Below are 21,620 nucleotides of genomic sequence, written 5' to 3' on the forward strand. Positions count from 1 at the left end.
TTAGCTTTATCCTCAAGTTTTTATAAATTTTTCCATGTTGTACTGTTTGGCTAATGGTCAGGTTTTCTCTGGTGTTAGAATTTTAGTTTATACAGACTAAAACAAGTGATGGGGTAAAGTGCTTTATTAAAATTCTTCACAGGAATTTTAGATTTTAAAAATGTAAGGATTTATTTGTGCACAGCCTTTTTAATCCTTTTGTTTGGTAGGACTCAAAGCATGACAGCTATTTAGATTAAAAAGGAGGTTCCAATCTCATTTAAGATAAATTGCTATGTATTGCATAGTGGAATTTTTAAATGATGTTTTTTGGGCAGTGAGTATTGACCAAGTGTTCAGCAAACTATTTATGTGTTTCATAGACTAAAAAAGTGTCACATTTTAATACCTAATGACTTAAGAAACATTTTGTCATTTTCCTATTTTTATATAATTGAAAAGTTTTTCTTGTGACATTTGAAATTTCTATGAAATTAAAATTTCAGTATTTACAGAAGCACTAGCATCCCATAGGCAGATTCTTCATTGGATTGCATACTGCTGTGGCTTTTTTTTGTGTGTTATGGTAGTAGTGCTGGATTAGCTACAGAAGGGAATATAATTCCCAGGGCCTAAATTTTCCTTTTGTAAAAGGGGAGAAAAGCACTTACTTGAAGACTATAGCTCTGGAAGACAAAGGAAACTGATGTTTAGGGAATGTTATTTTGGTTTATATTAGAGCCCTGAAGATCCAACCCATATTTTTCACTTAATACATAGTTTGGTCTATATAAAAGTATTTGTTTTAGTGTCTGTATTATACTTTATTGTATAGCAAAATTTACTTGATCTTACTCATAGGTTTTTTTAGTATACACTTTGGAAACCTATAGCCTTGTAATAAAGTTATAATTAAGAGACTTGAGATGTAGATGAGTAATTCCAAGAGTTAAATAAAATGACATTTTCACTTTTGATCACAATTCTAAACTAGAATGAGTGTTCAAAAGTTGCTTTTTTGCTGTTTGGTTGTAGTTTGTGTGTGTGTGTGTGTGTGTGTGTGTGTGTGTGTGTGTGTGTGTGTTTTGGGTGGGTTGTTTTTAAACTGATAATTTTACAACATTTGCCTGTAATTCTGATTGTGAGAAATCAGAAAACTCATGTATTGGAAAACTTGTATGTCCTGGGGAAAATAAACCCTCTTTTCCTTTGCTGACATGTTTTAATTTATTGTCTTTCTAGTGAGGAATCATTTTGTTAGTGTCATTTAAAATATGAGATAAGCTAATCTTATTTTCCGTTTTCCTCTAGGTTAATAGTAACGAACTTACAAATGGGGTAATAAATGCTGCCTTCATGCTCCTCTTCAAAGATGCCATTAGACTATTTGCAGCATACAATGAAGGAATCATTAATTTATTGGGTAAATATTGCAATACCACACACAACTTTTTTATTTTTGTGTCATATAACTTAGTAACACTGGCAGAGTAGTTGCTTAAGCTGCTGTGAAGTTCATTGTGACACATGTTAAATATTATTTGGAGAAAAGGTTTTATTCTAGTACATGTGCATATACATGTATATCCACACAAGTGGATAAATTCTCATTTTTATAACGAAAATATTCAACCAGTTAAACTTTGTTTTTAGATATAACAGTAATTATTTTTTGGACTGTTTAGAATACTTCAAACCTGTAAAGTTAGTTTGAGGCATGATAGTATATTTTATGTTATATATATACTTAAATAGAAAGCCTCTTCTTTCTTTGTTCTAGAATGTTTCCTCAACATTTATTCTACAGTGAACCTTGTAAAATTAGTCTGTGTGTATATATAGTATTTTTTCCCCTAAATTTGAGGTACATCTCTGTGTGTGCTGGGTATTACATAATCCAGGGTTTCTTGGATATTTAAGTTATGCTTTATCACAGAACTATATTCTTAGTTCATAAAACTTAATCTTGAAATCGGTAATTATTTTTAAGCCAGACAACATTTATTCTTTTGTGTACCTTTTACTTTGGGGGGATTTTAGGAATTTGTGATGTTTTCTTACATATCAAGATGTATTTTGAAATAGTTAATTTTGCATAGAAATACATCTTTTAAAGATTTAATTTATTTCTATTAATGAGTACTTTCGTGTATATTTGTATGTGTGTATGACACCCATGTGTTCAGGTGTTTGTGGAGGCCAGATGGATCCACTGAAGCTGGGTTTGTACACAGTTGTGAGCTGCTTGACATGGGTGCCGGGACAGAATTCTGATCCTTGGGAAAAGCAGCAAGTGCTCTTAACTTCTGAGCTACTTCTCCAGTCTCCCTCCCTCCCTCCCTCCCTCCCTCCCTCCCTCCCTCCCTCCCTCCCTCCTTCCCTTCTTTCTCTTTTTTAAAATTGAGGTTTTGATGGAGTTTAAAAGGAATGATAAAAGTGCCAAGGTATTAAGTATCAGATGCCAAGTATTTTCATTCTGGTATGCCCCCTCCCCTTAGACAGTTTATTTAAATGCGATTTCCATAGACTAGGGCAATACAAATATATGGAGGGGTACTTCAATCCTTGAGGACAGGTAAATTATACTTATTTTTTGTACCTGAACAAATGAAAACAAATAAAACTGGAAGTCATAGCCATTGACTTCATGGTTGGTCATCTTCCATCAGTGAAGCTCTGTATTACTATGTACAGATTAAATGTAAGGGAGTGTTTGAAGTGACATTAGATAAAGTTGCCATCTTAGAATGTTAGTAAAATATTTAGAAATAGATTTAGTGTTTTAAATATGTGTGTTTACATACAAATATCCCAAAGCAGTATTGTAGACAAAATAGTAGTGTATGTTCCAGTAATGCTTTAAGTTTTTAATGTATTAGTATCTTGATTCTAATTTGCTTTAAGTGTTCAAACTAATCTAGCACTAGTTTTTGTTGTTGGATAAGTCCTTTGAGAGAATTATGATCTTTTTTAGAGATACAGCCTAATCCTTTTCCTTTTTTAGGAAACTTTAAAAAACTTAAAAATTTATTTTAAATGTAATTAAGAGTATTTTCATGCTTCTTTGGGCAGAAAAATATTTTGATATGAAAAAGAACCAGTGCAAAGAAGGTCTTGACATCTATAAGAAGTTCCTGACTAGAATGACAAGAATCTCAGAGTTTCTGAAAGTGGCAGAGGTAAGTTGTCTTGAGAGGCCTTATACTTTTATTTATATGTATAGTATAGGTTTTGAAGAAATTATTACCTAAATGAAAGAAGTATTTCAATATAATAAGGTTATCTCTCATTATTAATATGCACTATTGAATTCTGTCAAATGGTATTAATGTGACAATATTGAATGGACTACATGCTATATATTTAAATTTATATGGTGGGTTGGAAAGTAATCTAGTTTTACATTTTATACATTTCTACAAAATAAGAGGTTTTGTACACTGTTTGCAGTGATGTCTGTGTTTAGAATTAACCATTTATATTTGAAGCTTTACTGTGTTGATGATAGTGAGGAGGGTTCAGTATCAACCTAAGTTCTTTTTTGTCCAGTCAGGCCTGCAGTTGAGCCACACAATTCAATCTTTTTGTTCTCCTAATCAGTGAATTCTGCATACTTAATTATTGAGTATGAAAAGGTTATACGATAATCTAATTGTATAAGCCTCTTAGTAATTATTATGAAGGTGTCACAGAGGCAGTTCTAATGTTTAAAGGCATCTTTTATATTAGCAGAGACAAATCATAAAGATTTCCTCCTCCCCCTTTTACCCTCTTACCCATCAGTGCAATAAATGCCCCTTATTTAGGATATTTTGATCGCTTACAATAAAAGCATTACTCTGGAATTACCAAGTTAGTTACCTTGTGATATTTTATTTATTTATTTTTAAGACAAGATTTTTTTTTGTGTGTGTGTAGCCCTGGCTGTCCTGTAACTTGCTGTGTAGACCAGCATGGACTCAAACTCACAGAAATCCACCTGCCTCTGACTTCCTAGTACTCGAATTAAAGGTGCATGCCACCACTGCCCAGCATAATATTTTATTCTTAAGCAAGTGAAGTGACCTTGTTTATGATGCCTGTAGAAATTTGCTCTTATTCAGGCAGGCCCTTCAAGGAAGAAATCCGATTTTTGCTTCCTACTCTCTTAGCAGCAGTTGCATATTAAAACTATGTGGAGGCAGAGTTTCAGATGCTATGGTTGTAGTAAAGTTTTCAAATAAGTTTTAATTTGTTGACTTTCCTTTCTGGTCTCTTACATTCTTTGTATTTGGTAATTACAGTTACTACCATGCATTTAAAGCCCCCTTTTTAATCTTGAGGTTGCAGGTTTGACACAGATAGAATGCATTATCTATTCATATGCTCTAAGAAATATGAATATCTCTGCTGTACAATGTTGTTATGAGACTGTCTTTGGGCTTTCAGTGTCATTAGGAGGCTTCAATCTTAAAATAAAGGCAACAGTAATCTCGTGGAATGTGTTCCAGGAGAACAGTTGTCTAAGTGATGAGCTATTAATATCTATATTTGAATGAATTAGATTTCATTCTGAGACTCTTAAAAGCTGAGATAAAGGGGATGGTTAGAAAATAAAGCATAGTGCCAGGTGTTGGTGGTGCACAACTTTAATCCCAGTACTGGAGAGGCAGAGGCAGGTGGATCTCTTGTGAGTTCAAGTCCAGCCTGGTCTACAGAGCAAGTTCCATGACAGGCTCCAAAGCAATACAGAGAACCCCTGTTTCAAAAAAACCAAAAAAAAAAAAAAAAAAAAAAAAAAGGCATAGTAAAGGGAGAAATACAGGTCCTCATAAAATTCAGTTAGGTTTTGAGGGACATTTGTGGAAAATCTGATTACCACAGTAAACAGACTTCTTAAAAATTATATTTGTGTATGTAGGCACTTCAGTGCCGTGGCATTTGTGCTGAGGTCAGAGAACAACTTTTGAGTTCTCTTTCTACCATGTAATTCCAGGAATCAGTCTCGGGTTGTCAAGCTTCACATCAAGTGCCTTTCTGCACTTAGCCATCTCACTGGCTCCCAGATAATAGGTTTTAAAAGTATTTTCTGTGGTGACTGTCAGTTGTAGAATTTTTTAAGAAAAAAGAGAAAAAAGACAGAAAATTAGTTTAAGGCAAGTTGGTGTCATTAGATGTATTTCTTTTTTATGTCCCAAGGATCTTGTTCATAGTCATTCTTATTTCTCCCAGTATTACTATGTGGCACATAGAAGAGGTAATCTTCATATTATTATAATTTTACTTGTGTTAAATGTAGCATTTTTTTTTTTTCTTGCAGCAAGTTGGCATTGACAGAGGTGATATTCCAGATCTTTCACAGGTGAGTTTAGATTGTGAAAGCATGAATCCACTGCCAAGTACGCTGCAATGCCATGATGAGTAGTCATTCTGTCAAGAGTAGTACAGTTTTCCCTTACAGTTTTTTAATATTTTACCTTATTGCTGAAGAGTTCTTTAACATTATGACACATACAATGAATGATGAACTTATATCTTAAACTGTGGTGGGCCTGTCCATTGTGATACTATAGCAACTGCACCATAGAATAACCCACCTCAGCGTGGGTGAAAGTTGCATCCTTGAAGTTTCCTATCAAGCTTGCATGCAGTTTAACTTAGAGACTCTTCTTTCATGATAGATATTCACAAGTTATATAGCCATAGGGAGGGGCCTTGTAGATCTCACATTCATGAATCTTAACAGGCTTCCCTTCTTCCTTCAGGGGGGAATTATTTAGTTTTGAAGATATGCATACACAATTCCTAAACATACACATTAAAATGTAGATTTCACATATGGCAGAAAACACAGTAATTTTTCTTTTCTGAGTCTGTCTTCTTTAACTTGATGGTTTATACTTCCATCCATTTTTCTGAGAGTGTTATGATATCATTTCACTACAACTGAGTGAAAATTCTCTATGTATATCTACTACACTTTTACCCATTCATGTATTGATGGATAACTAGACTATACTATAACTATAGTTATTGTGAACAGTTAAGAAAATAAACTTGGATGTTCAAGTATCTCTGATATGTTAATTTAGAATCATTAAGGCAAATGATTAAGATTATTTTAGCTGGGTCATTTGGTATTTTTATTTTTAAGATTTTTTTTTTTCATGTGTCTATGTGAGTATATGCTGTGTATGTATGTGGGTGCCTAGGGATGCCAGAAAAGGGCATTGAATACCCACCCTGGAGCTGAGGTTAAAATTGATTGTAAGCCACTTTGCATGGATGCTAGGAAACACCTTTGGAAAGAGCAGTAAGCACTTTTAATTGCCTAGCCTTTTCTTTGGCCCCACTTTTGTGTGTGCCCTCATGTGCATATATGCACACACATATGATTTACATGTGCAGTGTTTGTGACTGCAGGCAAACATGTACCACCTCATGTGTGGAAGTCAGAGGACTCCTTTTGGGAGTCAGTTCTCTTATTTTCACTGTGTGGGTCCAGAGATCAAATTAAAGTTGTCAGGCTTTTTTACCCACTGGAAAATTATCTTGCCAGCTGTGAAACCCATTCTTTTATATGCATACTAGAATAAGTATGTATTGCATTCTTAATCAAGTTTTACTAAAATTTTGCCTATATTAAATATTTCAAAGTTTTAGGTTCTTTCACAATTCTTAGGTTTCATGCTTATCTTTAGTTCTTACATTTTTGGTGATGCTTATTAGTAACTTCAATTAGTTTATGTCCCAATAATAATGATCATAATAGCAGCAATAAAAGATTAAAATTTGTTTTTGGTAACTAAAAAATACCCACCCTTTAATTAGTATATGAGCTGTTTATCTGTTTTTGTTGTTCTCATGTTAGATAACATTTGATTTGTTTTGTAGAATGTTGGAGATAGTTATGAAATTCCTTGTATTTGTCTAATTTCAGGCCCCCAGCAGTCTTCTTGATGCTTTAGAACAACATTTAGCATCTTTGGAAGGAAAGAAAATCAAAGATTCCACAGCTGCAAGCAGGTACAATTTTTTTTTTTTTTTGAAGGTTAAAAATGATAATTATTCAGAAGAAGTAGATGAAACCAGCTCAAGTTCCAAGTTGTATGGTTTCTCTATCTTGACTAATTATCTATAAGATTATTTTTAATGGACTCCATGAGGGCTAATGAATTTTAGTTTCTGATATCAGTTAAGTGTTGACATATTTTATGATGATGACAGTGATGCTTTGTTCAGAATTGTGGTTTTAATAATAAAACTTAACATAAATATCATGCTTAGGTGTGTATTATGCTTCAAAATCAATAGATAATTTTGTATTAGTTTGCTCAGTCCTTAGAATATCCCTGTGGTAGATCAGTAGTAATACCAGGACTCAGGCCTAGGATGTCTGACATCATATTTCGTTTTTTATACATTTTGATGGGATTGTTATCCTATTTTAATCAAGAAAAGTTTTAAGCTAACTGGGAACAATTTATCTAGCAAATTACAAATAATAGAAATTGTCTCATAATGATTCACTAGTAGAATGTTTTAGTCAGGTCTAGTGATTGCTTGAATAATTATGCTTTCTTATAAAGATTTTTACCTCTCTTTAAAAGATTATATAAAATATATAGTGAGACTTTCTTTGGTTCTTTTTTATTTTTATTTTATATTTTGTTGATTTCTCCCCTTTTTAGTAATAAAATTTAAGCAATGTCAGGTACAGTGGCTTATACCTATAATCCCAGAACTTAGAAGGGTGAGGCTGGAGGAAAGCAAGTTTGAGTTTAGCTTGGTCTGTATGCTGTATTAAGGCCAGTCTGGATGACATTGAAGAGCTCTTCAATTCCAAAGAGAAAAATCCACTAATGAGTTTTTAAATAATATTCTGGGCAAGATTTTCACTTTACAGTAGGTTTTTAGAAGTACTATAATCACCAAGATGTTAGAGACCACTTATAGGAAAGAATAAATCTATGCATGTGGTTAAGGTATATCAATTTCCCTCAGATATTTATCATGATGTGATTGGCTTATTTTTGTCATTATTATGTGACTCATCCGTTGGTTTCTTGTTGGCTCATTTACAGTACTGATTTTACATAGATTAGTTTTTGCCACTTTATGTATTTTACAATAGCAGTTAGTATGTATATTATGGAGAAAGGAAGATTAATTGAGGCTAGGTGTAGTTATTTATCCTAGAATTTGATGTTGGTTCATGGTACATAGTATGGCTAAATCTTTACAAAGGGGGAAGGAGAAGGTTAGTGAGAGGTAATGAATTGTGTATATGTAATAGATTTGAAAAGAGAATTTTGGTTGGTCAGAAAAGTAGCAAGCACATAGAGCGGAGGTGCCACAAAGACTCATGACAAAATTGAACTCAGTATTCCTTTTCAGGGAATCTAACATCCACTGGCTTTTGTGAGTGTTATAGAAAAACAAACCTAGGCATGTTGTTCAAGCTTTGATTTTTCTCTTGGTAGAGCTGTCAAACGCCAGGTATAGGAGTTGTCTCTTAGAAACTGAATTCATTTTGTTGTTTTTCTATTAAGACTCTCCTAGGACTGTGATGTCTTTTTCCTATTCCGTCCTTGTCTTAAGAGAGGCAGTGTGCCCCTGTGTTGTAAATTTTTCTTGAGTTGGACACTTAACTCTAGGAGCTGTGAATTTGTAGTTCAATCAAAGTGTTAAAATTGATGGCATTTTCTAGGTCATTAGTTATAAGATTGTTTTATTTTAGTTAGTTTAGGTTGTCAAAAGCAGGGCCGCTTCATTTTATGTCTTAGATATGAAGTGCTTACTTTTATCCTTACCCTAGGGCTACAACACTTTCCAATGCAGTCTCTTCTTTGGCAAGCACTGGCCTATCTCTGACCAAAGTGGATGAAAGGGAAAAGCAGGCAGCATTAGAGGAAGAACAGGCTCGTTTAAAAGCATTAAAGGTAAGTGTGGGCCCTCTCCTTTTAAGAACAAGTAGAGGGAATAGTTATATAAATGAACCTCTAGCCAGATTTAAGTTTTTAATTGTGTAAGCAATCCTACAGGCTAAAACTGTTTCATTTTTCATTACATAGAATGCTTGGTGAAAAGTTAGGGAGTACCCTTCAGCTCTTAAAGCAGAATTAGAACATGTCTGTTTTCAGAGCCTGTACCAAAAGATCGAGTTTTAGATTCCTTGTGCTAAGTTCCTTTTTCAACAGGAACAGCGTCTAAAAGAACTTGCAAAGAAACCACATACCTCTTTAACAACCGCAGCCTCTCCTGTGTCCACCTCAGCAGGGGGAATAATGACTGCACCAGCCATCGACATATTTTCTACCCCTAGTTCTTCTAACAGGTACAACGGGGATTAAGGGTACCTTTGAGTATTTAGCTTAAGAGCTTCTTCAAATACATGCTTTATAGATGCTGTGAGTTTGCATTATAATTTTGAATCACCAATTAATACAAAAGGTGTAATAAATAATACAATTGGTATACTACTACCTAAATATAAAGGGATAAGGTTAATCAATGTTTAGGAAATGGAATATGGCTAAATTACTAATTTTTATTGGTAATATTCAACAAGGGAATGGGTATTTTCTTGGTAAAGTCAAAGTCATTCCAGAAAAGGTATTGTTACCCAAATTTGGTAGAAACTTAAGACATTGTGTTCATTTTTCTGAACCTCTTTATAATTATGTTAAATGGGGAGCATGCCACTGTTACCCTTTTAGGACTGTTCTTTTGAGGCTTTCATTGAAGCTTTTCACTTTGAATTTTTTGGGGGTGGAGTACACGAGACCAACTAGTATATCAGAGTTCATCTAAGAATAAAACTGCTTTCCATAATATTTTCCTAGCACATCTAAGCTGCCAAATGACCTGCTTGATTTGCAGCAGCCAACCTTTCATTCATCTGTCCATGCTATGTCAACTGTTCCTCAGGTAGCAAGTACATGGGGAGGTAAGCTTTCCTTCTGTTTTAAATGTTGTATAGGTATCTTCCCTCTCTATTAAGTAGCAAAATTTTGGTATTTGGTATTTGATACATGGGAACTTGGGAAATATTAAAATGGAAGTAAACTAATTTTTATGTCCTGAAGATAGTTTTTTATATATGAAGTATCAGGATTCATAGTTAATTATAAAATAAGGTTTAGGGAAGATAAATATAAATATAAGAATGACCACATTTTAAAGTATGAGATCACCGCTTCAATAGGTATTTCAAATGTATAATTTTATTGCTTTTGGTGTAGAAAAAATTTCCTGGTAGGTAAAATCCTTACTTTTGTGTAGGTACATGACAGAGTTCTAGTAAAACTCAAATTGTATTATCAACCAGCAAAGTATGTTGTGACCAGATATCTCATGGTATTCTTGTCCTTTGGTTCCCTTGAGTATACTTTTAATTCTAAAGCAATTATGGTCTAGTACCTTTAAAGTAAAGTGGTTATGTATGTATGCATATGTATATATGTGTGTGTGTGTTTCACAGTTTTAGTTAGACACCTACTTTTCAGATTATCTCCTTTGGATGGGTTTGGGGTGTGTGTGTATATAATTTTATAAATAATCATAAAAAATTACTGGAAAGAAAAAAGATTCTCAGGAAGAATGAAGCTAAGTAGAAAATTATAAAATGTTAAACTTTCTATTTGCTTTCATATAACATTTGAACTATTAAATTTTCACACGATGTAAGGTTTGAATGAAAAGTATAGTTTCTGTGCTTCTTTTCTCCCTTCCCCTACAATGCCCACCGCTCCCTCCCTCCCTCCCTGCCTTTCTTTTTTGGTGTAGTACTGAATCCAGGGCTTGGCCACACTAGACAGATGATCTGGCATTAAGCTGCATCACCAGCCATAAGACATTATTTTATATGCTAGAATCTAAGCTCTGTGAAGACAAGGGTTATCTATCATTAATTAGAAAGCACTTTGTGGTGGTGGTAGCTGGGGGACAGTGCCATGTATGCTACAGTGCACGTTTGGAGATCAGAGAACAGCTTGGTGGAGTCAGTTCTCTCCATCTACCTTAAATGTGGATCCAACTTAGGTCTCTCTGACCCTTGTTGCCCAAGCTGTCTCAAACTCATGGCAATCCTTCTGCTTCAGCCTCTAAGTGGAACTACCACACCCAGCCCTAGAGTACTACTTGTTATATGTAGATAGAAATAAATTAATATAATAAGTACTTTGCCAAGTAAGTGGGTATTTTCTCTACAGTACAGGTTGTAGAGAATTAATAAGCACGAGATTTTGGGCTAGTTTTGTGTAAGCATTAAGGTTAATTTAGCAAAATCTTGAGATTTAAGAGTAATTTCTGTATCAGCAGCAAATTTAAGAGTTTCTTGGTGCTAGAGAAATGGTTAAGTGTGTATGCAGCTCTTGTAGAGGACCTAGTTCAATTCCCAGCACCCATATTGGGCAGACCACAACTTGTGTGGAGATCTAATGCCTTTAGCCTCCTTGCATACTCACATGCACATACCCTGTCACAGACATAAGCACATTAAAAAAAATAGTATTTGTTTGTTTGTTTATTTGTCAATACAGGGTTTCTCTGTGTAATAGCCCTGGCCATCCTGGAACTTACAGTTGCTTCGAACTCACAGAGATCCAACTACCTTTGCCTCCTCAATGCATGTTCTACCACATCCTGGCCATATTAAAATCTTAAACCTAGAATAAAAATAGAGTAGAGAGGTGTTTTTTGATGTACTAACAGATCATGGGTTTAGAAATTTTGAGTTTGACACATTTTTATGTTTATTTTCTATTTAATCTCAGTTGTGCTTTTTTTAGGGGTGGGGTATGTGTGGCAGGGTGTTCTCTACTTTGTCCTGGCTGCCCTGGAATAAAGTAGACTGGGCTCACAGATTTCTCCTTTCTCTTCCACCCTCTAATCCTGTGCTGGGGTTAAAGGCTTGCATCACCACTCCCAGCTGTCAGTTGCTTTTTAAAATATTAGAGTTTGGGCTGGAGAGATGGGTCAGTAGTTAAAACACTTGCTCTTCTACTAGAGTTCATTTGCTTCCATGTATATGTCATCTCACAAATGCCTACAACTCCAGTCCCAGGAAATCTGATGTCCTTTTCTGGCCTGTACTGGCACTAGGCATGCACATGCAGCCAGAACACTCATACATGAAAATAAAGAATATAAGAACAGTTTTTAAATGTTAACATTATTAGCAAGGCCATTATGTAATTTTATCTTTTCCTTTATTTTTAATTTTTTTGATATTTAATTAGCCTTTATGTTGTATCTTTTTGTTTGTTTGTTTTTTGTTTTAAATAGTTGCTGGTTCCTTATTAGTCCTGCTTCCATGAGTGGCCAAGACCAGGGGAAAAGAGAACAGGCCATCTGGTGCAGGGAGGGGACATATCCACAACATTCCATTTACACATAGAACTAAACAGATAAGCATAGAAGTTAACCTTCTGTTAACTTATTTTAAAACTTACTTATTGAGGTTGGGGTGTGTGTGTGTGTATGTATGTATGTATGTATGAGTGTATGTGTGTGTGTGTGTGTGTGTACTTGTGTGCCTGTGTACCTGTGTACATGTGTGTGATGATAACTTTTGAGAGTCAGTTCTCTTTTCAACATCATGTAGATCCCAGGGATCAGACTCAGGTTGTCAGCCTTGATGGCAAGTGCCTTAATAATGCTGAGCCCTATTTCTCTAGCCCTTCTTTATTTTAAATACAGAAGCTGAAAAGTTGTTTTTCTAAGTAGACTCAATTTTTTATAGGTATGTTCAACATTTCAAAGGAATGGAACTATAAAATTCCTTTTGAGTACATCATGTACAGTAACTTGAATAATGACAAATTGAAATGTTGAACTCATAGCAGATAGAATGTTAACGGAAAATGGTTTGCAGTGAGCTCAGTCTACAATAGGTTTCCCAGTATTTTATATAAATGCATTATATTTAACCATGATTTTGTTTCTGTTTTAAATTTGACTTTGTTTGCTGTTTCTCAATGATTTGCCCTGAGTTTTAGCATTTAGCTTATTGCACATGAGTAACAAAGACTTTAAAACACAAATAAAATGATGGGCATGGTGGCACACCTTTAATCCTAGCACTAGGGAGGCAGAAGCAGGTGAATCTCTGAGAGTTCAAGGCCAGCCTGGTCTACATATAAAAATCCCATCTCAAAACAAACAAACAAACCAACATAGTAGAACGCAAGGAGTAAAAATTGCACTGTTACTTTTCCAAAACCTTAGTTGTAGCTGAGGAAAGGAATGTAGTCTTTATTATGAGCCCTTTAATGTACACAGAATTTAATCCCTACTTTCTCATAAAAACATTTAGTTCTGAATTGATTTGTCAGTGTATTTCTACATAATGAGGTAGCTGAAGTATTTAAAGGAATTCAGTCAATAGAGTTCATATCCTTGATGTTTGGATGAGAAAGTTTTTTTAATGGAGGCCAATTTATAATAAGAAAATCTTACATGCAAGAAAATTGTATCAAAACAGTAAAAATAAAAATCTTTTTCTGTTTTTGTAATGTGGCTACAACCCAGGGCCTCATGTGTGCTAGTAGCATAACCACTAAGTTGCAATTTAAAGCCAGCCTGGACAACATGAGACCTTGTTTCAAGACAAGACTAAAAGTAAATATAATGGACAAAATTACTTTTCAAAAAAATTTTTCTTTGTTTTTTTAAGTCTTTCTCATATATTATATATCTACCATAGTTTTCCATCCCTGTCCCCCTACCCCCACTTCTTCCCCAGATCCATCATCCCTCAGAAAAGAGCTGGACTTCCAGGGATATAAACCAAACATGGCATGATATGCTACTATAAAACCAGTTACATACTATACAATGAAGGCTGGGTGAGGCAGCCCAGTATTAGGAAAAGGGTCCAAAGTAGGCAAAAGGGTCAGCAACACTACCCTCCACCTGCTCCCACTGTTAGGAATCTCATAAGAATGCCAAGCTACTCAGCTATAATGTATTGCAGAGGAGCTATATTAGACCTCTATAGGCTCCCAGATCTCTGCAAGCCTCCATGAGTCCTGGGCAGTTGATTCTGTGAGCTGTGTTGTAGTATCACTGACCCCTGTGGTTCCTCCAATTCTTCCTCCTCCTCCTCTGCAGGACTCCCAGAAATCTGCCTAATATTTGGCTTTGGAACTATATCTGCCTCTATCAGTTGCAGGATGAAGTCTCTCTGGTCTCTTTGATGAGTTTTCTGTTAAACTTTGGTCCCAGAATACCCTGCAAGTAGAGCAAAGCTATAGGTCAAAGGTTTTATTAATGGGTTGGATATTTCAAAAGTTTTAAGAGTGCTAGAGAGATCACTTAATGGTTCAAGTACTTGTTGCTGAGGAAGCCCGAGGACCCAATTTAAGTCCTTAGAAATTATGTAAATGTAAGTATGATATGGTAGCCTATAGGTCATTTTAAATTTAAGGCACTAATTGGAAACAATATCTTATAAACTAGCTTGCTAGATAGACTAGCCTGAATTGTTAAGCTCTGGCTTCCTTTGAGTACCTCAGTGAATAAGGTAGAAGAGAGATTGAGGAAGACTACAGATGTTTGTTTCAGGCCTTTATACCCATACCCACACAGATGTAAAAAAAATACATGCACTCATAAACATACTGTAAACACACAAGAAAGAGAAAAATGTTTGGAGATTTGCCAGTCTAGGAGCTAGTTTAAGTTGGGATAGCTGGAGCCATTACCATCATACTTAATAATTTGTGTTTATTATTTTTGTATACTAACACTGTCTAGATTAGTTGTTGTATTTGTCAAATAGAATAGAAGCTGGATTTATTTACTATCTGATTGGTCTACTGTGAATGTGTTTGTGCATTTTTGCATATTCTTTGTTATTCGCTTGGCACAATAAAATCCACTTTAACATGCCACATAATTACCAAGTATTTTCAAAGTGTACTTCCAACTCCACTGGTCAACTCTAAGTTCAAGTGTCTTTATTGTACAAGGAGCTACAGTGGATAGATAGCATTATTGTAAGTGCCAGTGCTTGTTTATCAAACCAGTGTCCTAACGTGGTCAGTGGGAATGAAAGTCAGGCTGGGTTGGAGGGATCTCAGCAAGACAGGCGAAGACAAGTTTATTCCAAGCAATCAAACTTTTTATACACATATTGAAATATAGTACAATGGTGGTTGCCATGATATAATAATGGTAGTTGTAAGCTAGACAGGGTATGCAAAATTAATGTCTTAAGATTAATGTTTTGCCAAACTGATACATGCTTCTGATTTCTAAGGGACAGAGAGAAACATGAGTAGCCTGAATGCTGAGGGAATGCCTGATTTCTTAGGAACTGAAGGGCACACAGTGTCTGAGGAGTCATGTCCTATAACACATTCCTCTCAAGGCACCTAGACCAGTCCATCTTCACAATTCCCTAGACATAACATTTGGCTTTAGTACCAAAACCAACTTTTTAAAATCTCTTTATTTCTGAATTATCTTTTCTTACTTTGCCCCCCCCCCTTCATTTTGTTGTTGTTTTGTTTTTGCATTCATGAGGAAGATGTTAAAGAATCTTGAGTTTGAGCATGTGACTATTGGCTTTCTAATGTGGGAGATAAGTCTGTATCTGTAATGGTCTGCTACAGTGGTTAATGGAGACAATTTCCCCCCTAAGGATTTCTATGTTAGATGCAATTCTTTCATCTTAGTGATGAAATATATTTGTGTATAAAATTAATATAACTACTACTTTTCACTTTGCATCTTTCAACTAATCACAATACTAATTTATTTACTTCCTTTCTTCATTTTGCTGTAATTCACTTGGACTGCACAGATCCTTTCTCTGCTACTCTAGATGCTGTTGATGATGCCATTCCAAGCTTAAATCCTTTCCTCACAAAAAGTAGTGGTGATGTTCACCTTCCCATTTCTTCAGATGTATCCACTTTTACTACTAGGACACCTACTCATGAAATGTTTGTTGGTAAAGTACCATTTAACCTTTTCTTCCCAATTAATGTTTATACTAAGTATTTTTTATTTATATGCTAATTTTATAGTGCTATAAAAATTACTTTGAATTTTAACATCAAATTTTAAAATAAGCTGGAGTGAATGATAATGTAGTAAGATTGTTAAATTGATTCCTTAAGTAATCCTGCTTGTATGTAATGCAGATTTTAGGAAGCATATTAATTTGATTCTGAATTTTCTGTGTTTTATTGAGTGTAGTGTAACACTCTGGCTATGTAGTTAGTATCTTGGGTAATATCCTGTTTATTAGTTCAGAGAATTGATTTAAAAATAACACCTAAATTTACATGTTTATTTGTGCTTTTATGTTTTTAACCTTTGTGCACTGGAAGTAGAACCATTGTCATTCTTATCATTAAAACTACTGCATATTATAATTTCATGATGCCTTAAGTCATACATTTCCTTAGTCCCTTTTCTCTCATTGCTTATCTGAAGATAAAGTGAAAAGTATGTATTCCATTTTAACTAATAAATTAGAAAAATGACTTTGCATTATGAAAGATCAAATTTTTACATGTTTTATATAGAAAATAGTGGGTTTTGTTTTGTTTTGTTTGGGGGCGGGTTAAAGCATGTTTCTTTGTAATTTTGGAGCCTGTCCTGGAACTTTCACTGTAGACCTGGCTGGCCTGGAACTCACAACAGAGATCTGCCTGCCTCTGTTGGGATTAAAGGTGTGCACTATCACCGCCCAGCAAAAATAATAAGTTTTAAAGTTTATACTAAACTTGATTAAAAAAGAAAGAAAGAAAAAAACAAAGCTAGAATCTTTGTCTAGACCTACTTCTTTATCTGTAAAGTTATTCCAAGATAGAATTGACTGAAAAGCCAGTGACTTCATACTTCTTTTTCTAGTGAGATAGTTGGGAGGTTTTTGTGTTTATTAAATTGATATATTGTTTTCTATTTATCTTTTTAATAGGGCACTCAGAGCCTTGTGTTCTTGCAAAAATTTTATTGTAGCAAGTTTTAAATTGAATACCCATGTGTCTTGGATTTATCTGGCTTTTTGTTTTAATTTTTAGTTCTATCACCATTCCTTCATCCTGATTCCTTTGTTCTTGTGCCTTGACAGGATTTTCTTGGCACACGGGTTTACCATAATACTATTTTTACACGCCATGAGCCTTCTGTTGTTTACTTACTTTATTGACTTATTTGTACAGGAGAGGTTTCTTTTTTTCTCTGTGAAATGTTTCATCTCTCCCCACTCCTCCTCCACACACTCACTTGACGGTCTCACTGTGTAGCTCTGGCTGTCCTGGAAAACTCATATCAACCAGGCTGTCTTCAGAATCAAAGAGATGTGCTTCTCTCTGCCTCCCAAGTACTGGGATTAAAGCATATCTTACCAAAACCTAGCTGAATTTTCATAAACTTGTTAAGAATAAATAAAATCACTTTCTTCCCCATCCCTCAATGGTACTAGAGATTAAACCCAGGAACTGGGCACTCGCAGCAAACCACTGAGCAATATCCCAGCCTTTACTTGCTTTTGAAGGTACACTCCTCCCCTTCTTTTTTGTTTTCCTTATTTTTTAAACACATTATGGTATTATAAATAGATAACCTATTTTGCTCTTTAAACTATACTCATGACTTGGATATATTTATAGGAGTGTGTTGCCTTTACTATTAGTAGCTTGTGGAATTTGAGGCTCTTTGTGTATTCATTGAATTCATTGATTTCTTTCCAACTGTGTTTTTTTTTTTAATTCACACGTGTGTGTGTGTGTGTGTGTGTGTGTGTGTGTGTGTGTGTGTGTGTGTGATATGTATATATGAGTCCCCTTGGAAATCAGAAGAGAGCATTAGATATTCTGGATATTAGATATTAAAGGTAATAGTGAGCCACTTTATATGGGTGTTGGGAACTCTGATCTTCTGGAAGAACTGGAAATTTTTTTAACTACTAAGTCATCTATCTCTGCAGCCCTGCAAATGTGTTCTTAGCTAGTGCACTACAATAAAAAGTTCAGCTAATTGTGTGTTTTTATGCATAGTACTTGATTCCTTTTAATTTGTCATTAATAGTATACATACAACCCAAGAGTGGTCAGCTCATGCCTTTTAATTCCTTTAAAACTTTAATGAGTGTATGTGGGTATGTGGATATATATATAAATATATATCTGTGTGTGAGTACCACAGTTGTCCGAGGACAACTTGTTGCACTTGGTTTTCTCCTTCCACCTTGTGGGTCCTGGGGATTAAATTAAGGTCATTAGGCTTGATGACTAACTACTGAGCTATGTTGCTGGCCTGTTTTTAAAGATGCTTGGGCCAGGAGGTGTGAGCACTCACTTTCAATCCCAGCATTTGAGAGGCAGAGGCAGGCCGATCTTTGAGTTTGAAGACAGCCTCCAAAACGTACCTTCTGAAAGAGTGCTGTTAGTTGGGTTCGTTGTAGTTTGCTTATTGTTTCTTCAGGTAGAGTTTCACTATGTGTCCCAGATTGGCCTTGAATGTCTCCTGCTTTTACTGTCTGAAGGTTTTGTTGTTGTTCCCCCTTGTTTTTTACGTACGCGCGCGCGCGTGTGTGTGTGTGTGTGTGTGTGTTTATGCTGGTAGCCATCTAATGCACAATTGCTTGCTTGCTAGCTTGTGCATGTGTGTGCACGCGTGTGCTCGTCGTGACTTGATGTGGAGGTTAAAAGACAGTTTTTTTGGAGTTGGTTCTCCTTCATCCATTCTGGAATTCTGGTGTTTATTGTCAGGTTGTGAGACTTGCATGGTTCAACATTGAAGTTTTATGTTTCTGTTTTAAGTAGCTTTAAAATTTTTTAAGTTGATAATCCTGATAACTGAGAAAGTAACAGAAGACCATTAAGCTGATTGAAATAGTAAGGGAAATAGTAAGAAAAAACTTTACCTCGATATCTCAAAGGTGTGTGTGTGTGTTATACAGAAAAATGATTGCCTTAGAAATACATGGTTTCCTTCCCTAGGAGATATTACAAATTATTTGAAATTGCATTTTTTGTCTGTATAGGATTTGTTTTAAAACTTGTGGTACATGTTTTGAATTTATATTACTTTTTTTCCTTTTTAATCTTTCTCGTAGCTAATAATTCTTGCAACTTCACAATTACCCTAGGGACTTCAGGAGATGGCTCCCCTATAATAGGAAGTAATAAAGTTTTTTCTAGATTGCTGTAAAAGGATAGAAAATAGGGACATTATAGCAAGAGAAAATGGGAATTAGATGTAATGGCCTAGCTGTAAATAGTTGTTAAATATATAACCAAGATTAGTGGTCCTTTAGCCAAGATTACTCAGAGTCAATGAAGTAGTATTATACATCTTATAGTGTAGTAGTAGCAAGAACATATATGCATGTTTTGCTCTTAAGAAGCTATAATAAGAACCATGGAATGTTAAAGCTTTGTATACGTTTAAAGAATCTAGAATTCTAAGATCCTTTTAAAAGACTGGTTAAAAGATATAAATACCAAACAATTTTGTACTTTGGTAGTATTTTTTTTCTCATTGTAAGACCAGTGTTTTTAAAGTAGAGTTAAGAATTAGAATAAGGTCAAACTTTAAACATTCTTAAAAATTGTGTCCTCAATATTCATATTATAATCCCAAATACTACCTTAAAGTAGTTCAGTAAAACACTGCTAGGGCTGGAGAGGGAGCTGGGGGGTTAACAACACTGGCTGCTTTTCCGAGGATCCAGGTTCAATTCCAAGGAGCCCATGGCAGCTCACAATTAATTGTCTGTAGTTCTAGTTTCAAGATCATCTGATGCCTTCTTTTGGTTCACAGGATTCTGCCTACATGTGAGGCATATCAACTCACACAAGCACACACACACACCCAATAAAGATAATTTCCAAAACAAAATCCTTTAATTTTAAGTCAGGAATAAATTTAAGGAATAAATATCCTTGTATTTATTTGGGATTTCAAGTGAAGTTTTGGTGATGGTCTCCTCTTGGGAGATGGAGGACCTGTGTAGAACTCCAGAAAGTCCTTTGTTGGTATAAATGCTAACCATCTAAACTTGGATGCTTTTGTGTGTTTCCATCTGACTTGATAGAGCTTAGGAAGAAGAGACCTTAGAAGCAAGTGACTATAACCTCCTATAAAGAATAAAAACCTCTTCATGATCCTTTCTAAACTATTTACTAAATGTACTTAGGGATTCAAAGCTCAAGTCATGTGATAGACCTAACATTTTTTAGATGGTTTTAATTCTTTTTAGCTTCTAGAATTTTATACACTCAACTGTAGAAAAACAACCTGAGAATTAAAACTCACTGTGTGTTAACCCAGTGTTGGCAGGCCCCCAGAGACTCAAGCTTAGAACGTGGTTAGCACAGCACTACTATCTCCATGATAGTACAAGAAAGTAAGTTTGTCTTGTTTATGGGTTTTTCTTTCAGTATAGTTTTAGCTAATTAGCATGTTTGGTTCCATACTTGCCACTCCTAGTGTTAAAAGTGCTAAGTTGAATTGAGAGACTGTGTGGAAGTTGAAAGAATATCATTTTCTTTAATGTTCTGAAAACAGTTGGACACAGCATTTGTAAAGTTGCAACTTTTAGAATCCTGCCAGTTCTCATATTTATCTTAAACCATGTAACTTCTGGGCCAGTGATAATGGCATAGTGAGTTAAAGGTGCTTTCAGCCAAGCACAGTGACCTGACTTTGTATCCCAAATTCATATCATGGAGGAAAGAAGTAATTCTCAGAAGTTGTCCTCTGACTTACACACACACACTGTGGCACATGCATGCTCGTATGTATGTATGTATATATGTATAAATACATGTCACAGTGATTTTTTTTTTTTTATGTGTAACTGTTGAAAGAAAAAGATACAGGATACAGAAGGTCATAGGTAGAGAGCAGAACCTTGGCGTTTTAGATGACTGGATTTTAAGAAATTATTAGATATAAAATTAGGATAAAAGGCAAGCAAGGGTTTCATTTCTGGAATGAAGTAAACGCATGATTCCATGTATGTTGCTCATTCTTAGTTTCTTAGTGGAAATGTAGCTGGGAATGGTGGGTCACACCTTTAATCTCAGCACTTGAGGGCCGAGGCAGAAGGATCACTTGGACTACAGTGTGATACTGTGTCTCAGAAGTCTGATGTAATGGAGAAAACATTTTGCTTGAAAACTAGCTTTTTTGTTTAAAGAATTTATTGCTTTCCCCATTCTATTACCATTATTAACTTATAGTTACCATATTTAACTATTAGTATAGTTAGTAGAAAATTGAGCATTTTTGTATTTTGCTTTTTCTCAGGATTCAGTCCTTCTCCAGTTGCACAGCCACATCCTTCAGCTGGCCTTAATGTTGACTTTGAATCTGTGTTTGGAAATAAATCTACGAATGTTACTGTAGATTCTGGCGGTAAGAAAAAAGGGCTTTTTGTTTTGTATGTTTGGTTTTTTTTATTCAAAATATGATAACATTTATAAATTAGAGTAAATTGATCTTGTTTCCCCAATCACTTGATGAGGATTAACTTTACCTCTTTTTCTTGATAGCATTTTAGAGTTTGGGAAAGTTTGTTGTTGTTTTTTGTTGGTGGTAGTGGTTTTTTTTCCTTTTCTTACATCACAGTAAAAGAAACCAATTTCTTGGTAAAGTGCTTAACTATTAGTAACCAATGTATAAAGTGCTATAGT

The 21,620-nt window shown here is 34.9% G+C and overlaps 1 protein-coding gene across 12 annotated transcripts in view; it reads left to right on the plus strand.

Moving 5' to 3' along the window:
• Picalm (phosphatidylinositol binding clathrin assembly protein) overlaps nucleotides 1-21,620 on the plus strand; it is an 82,180-nt gene that overhangs the window by 43,515 nt on the left and 17,045 nt on the right. For 5 of the 12 annotated variants that reach the window (XM_051192200.1, XM_051192204.1, XM_051192208.1 and 2 more), the window contains exons 6-14: nucleotides 1,291-1,402; nucleotides 3,052-3,158; nucleotides 5,279-5,320; nucleotides 6,899-6,984; nucleotides 8,777-8,900; nucleotides 9,159-9,295; nucleotides 9,804-9,907; nucleotides 15,770-15,919; nucleotides 21,235-21,342. In XM_051192200.1, the coding sequence (XP_051048157.1) occupies nucleotides 1,291-1,402; nucleotides 3,052-3,158; nucleotides 5,279-5,320; nucleotides 6,899-6,984; nucleotides 8,777-8,900; nucleotides 9,159-9,295; nucleotides 9,804-9,907; nucleotides 15,770-15,919; nucleotides 21,235-21,342 (970 nt within the window). The remainder of the gene's footprint in view (nucleotides 1-1,290; nucleotides 1,403-3,051; nucleotides 3,159-5,278; nucleotides 5,321-6,898; nucleotides 6,985-8,776; nucleotides 8,901-9,158; nucleotides 9,296-9,803; nucleotides 9,908-15,769; nucleotides 15,920-21,234; nucleotides 21,343-21,620) is intronic. The other 7 variants (XM_051192209.1, XM_051192211.1, XM_051192210.1 and 4 more) reach the window with 2 other exon arrangements.

Source organism: Phodopus roborovskii, unplaced genomic scaffold (assembly GCF_943737965.1).
Source record: "Phodopus roborovskii unplaced genomic scaffold, PHOROB, whole genome shotgun sequence".
In the NCBI taxonomy this organism is placed as follows: Eukaryota; Metazoa; Chordata; class Mammalia; order Rodentia; family Cricetidae; genus Phodopus; species Phodopus roborovskii.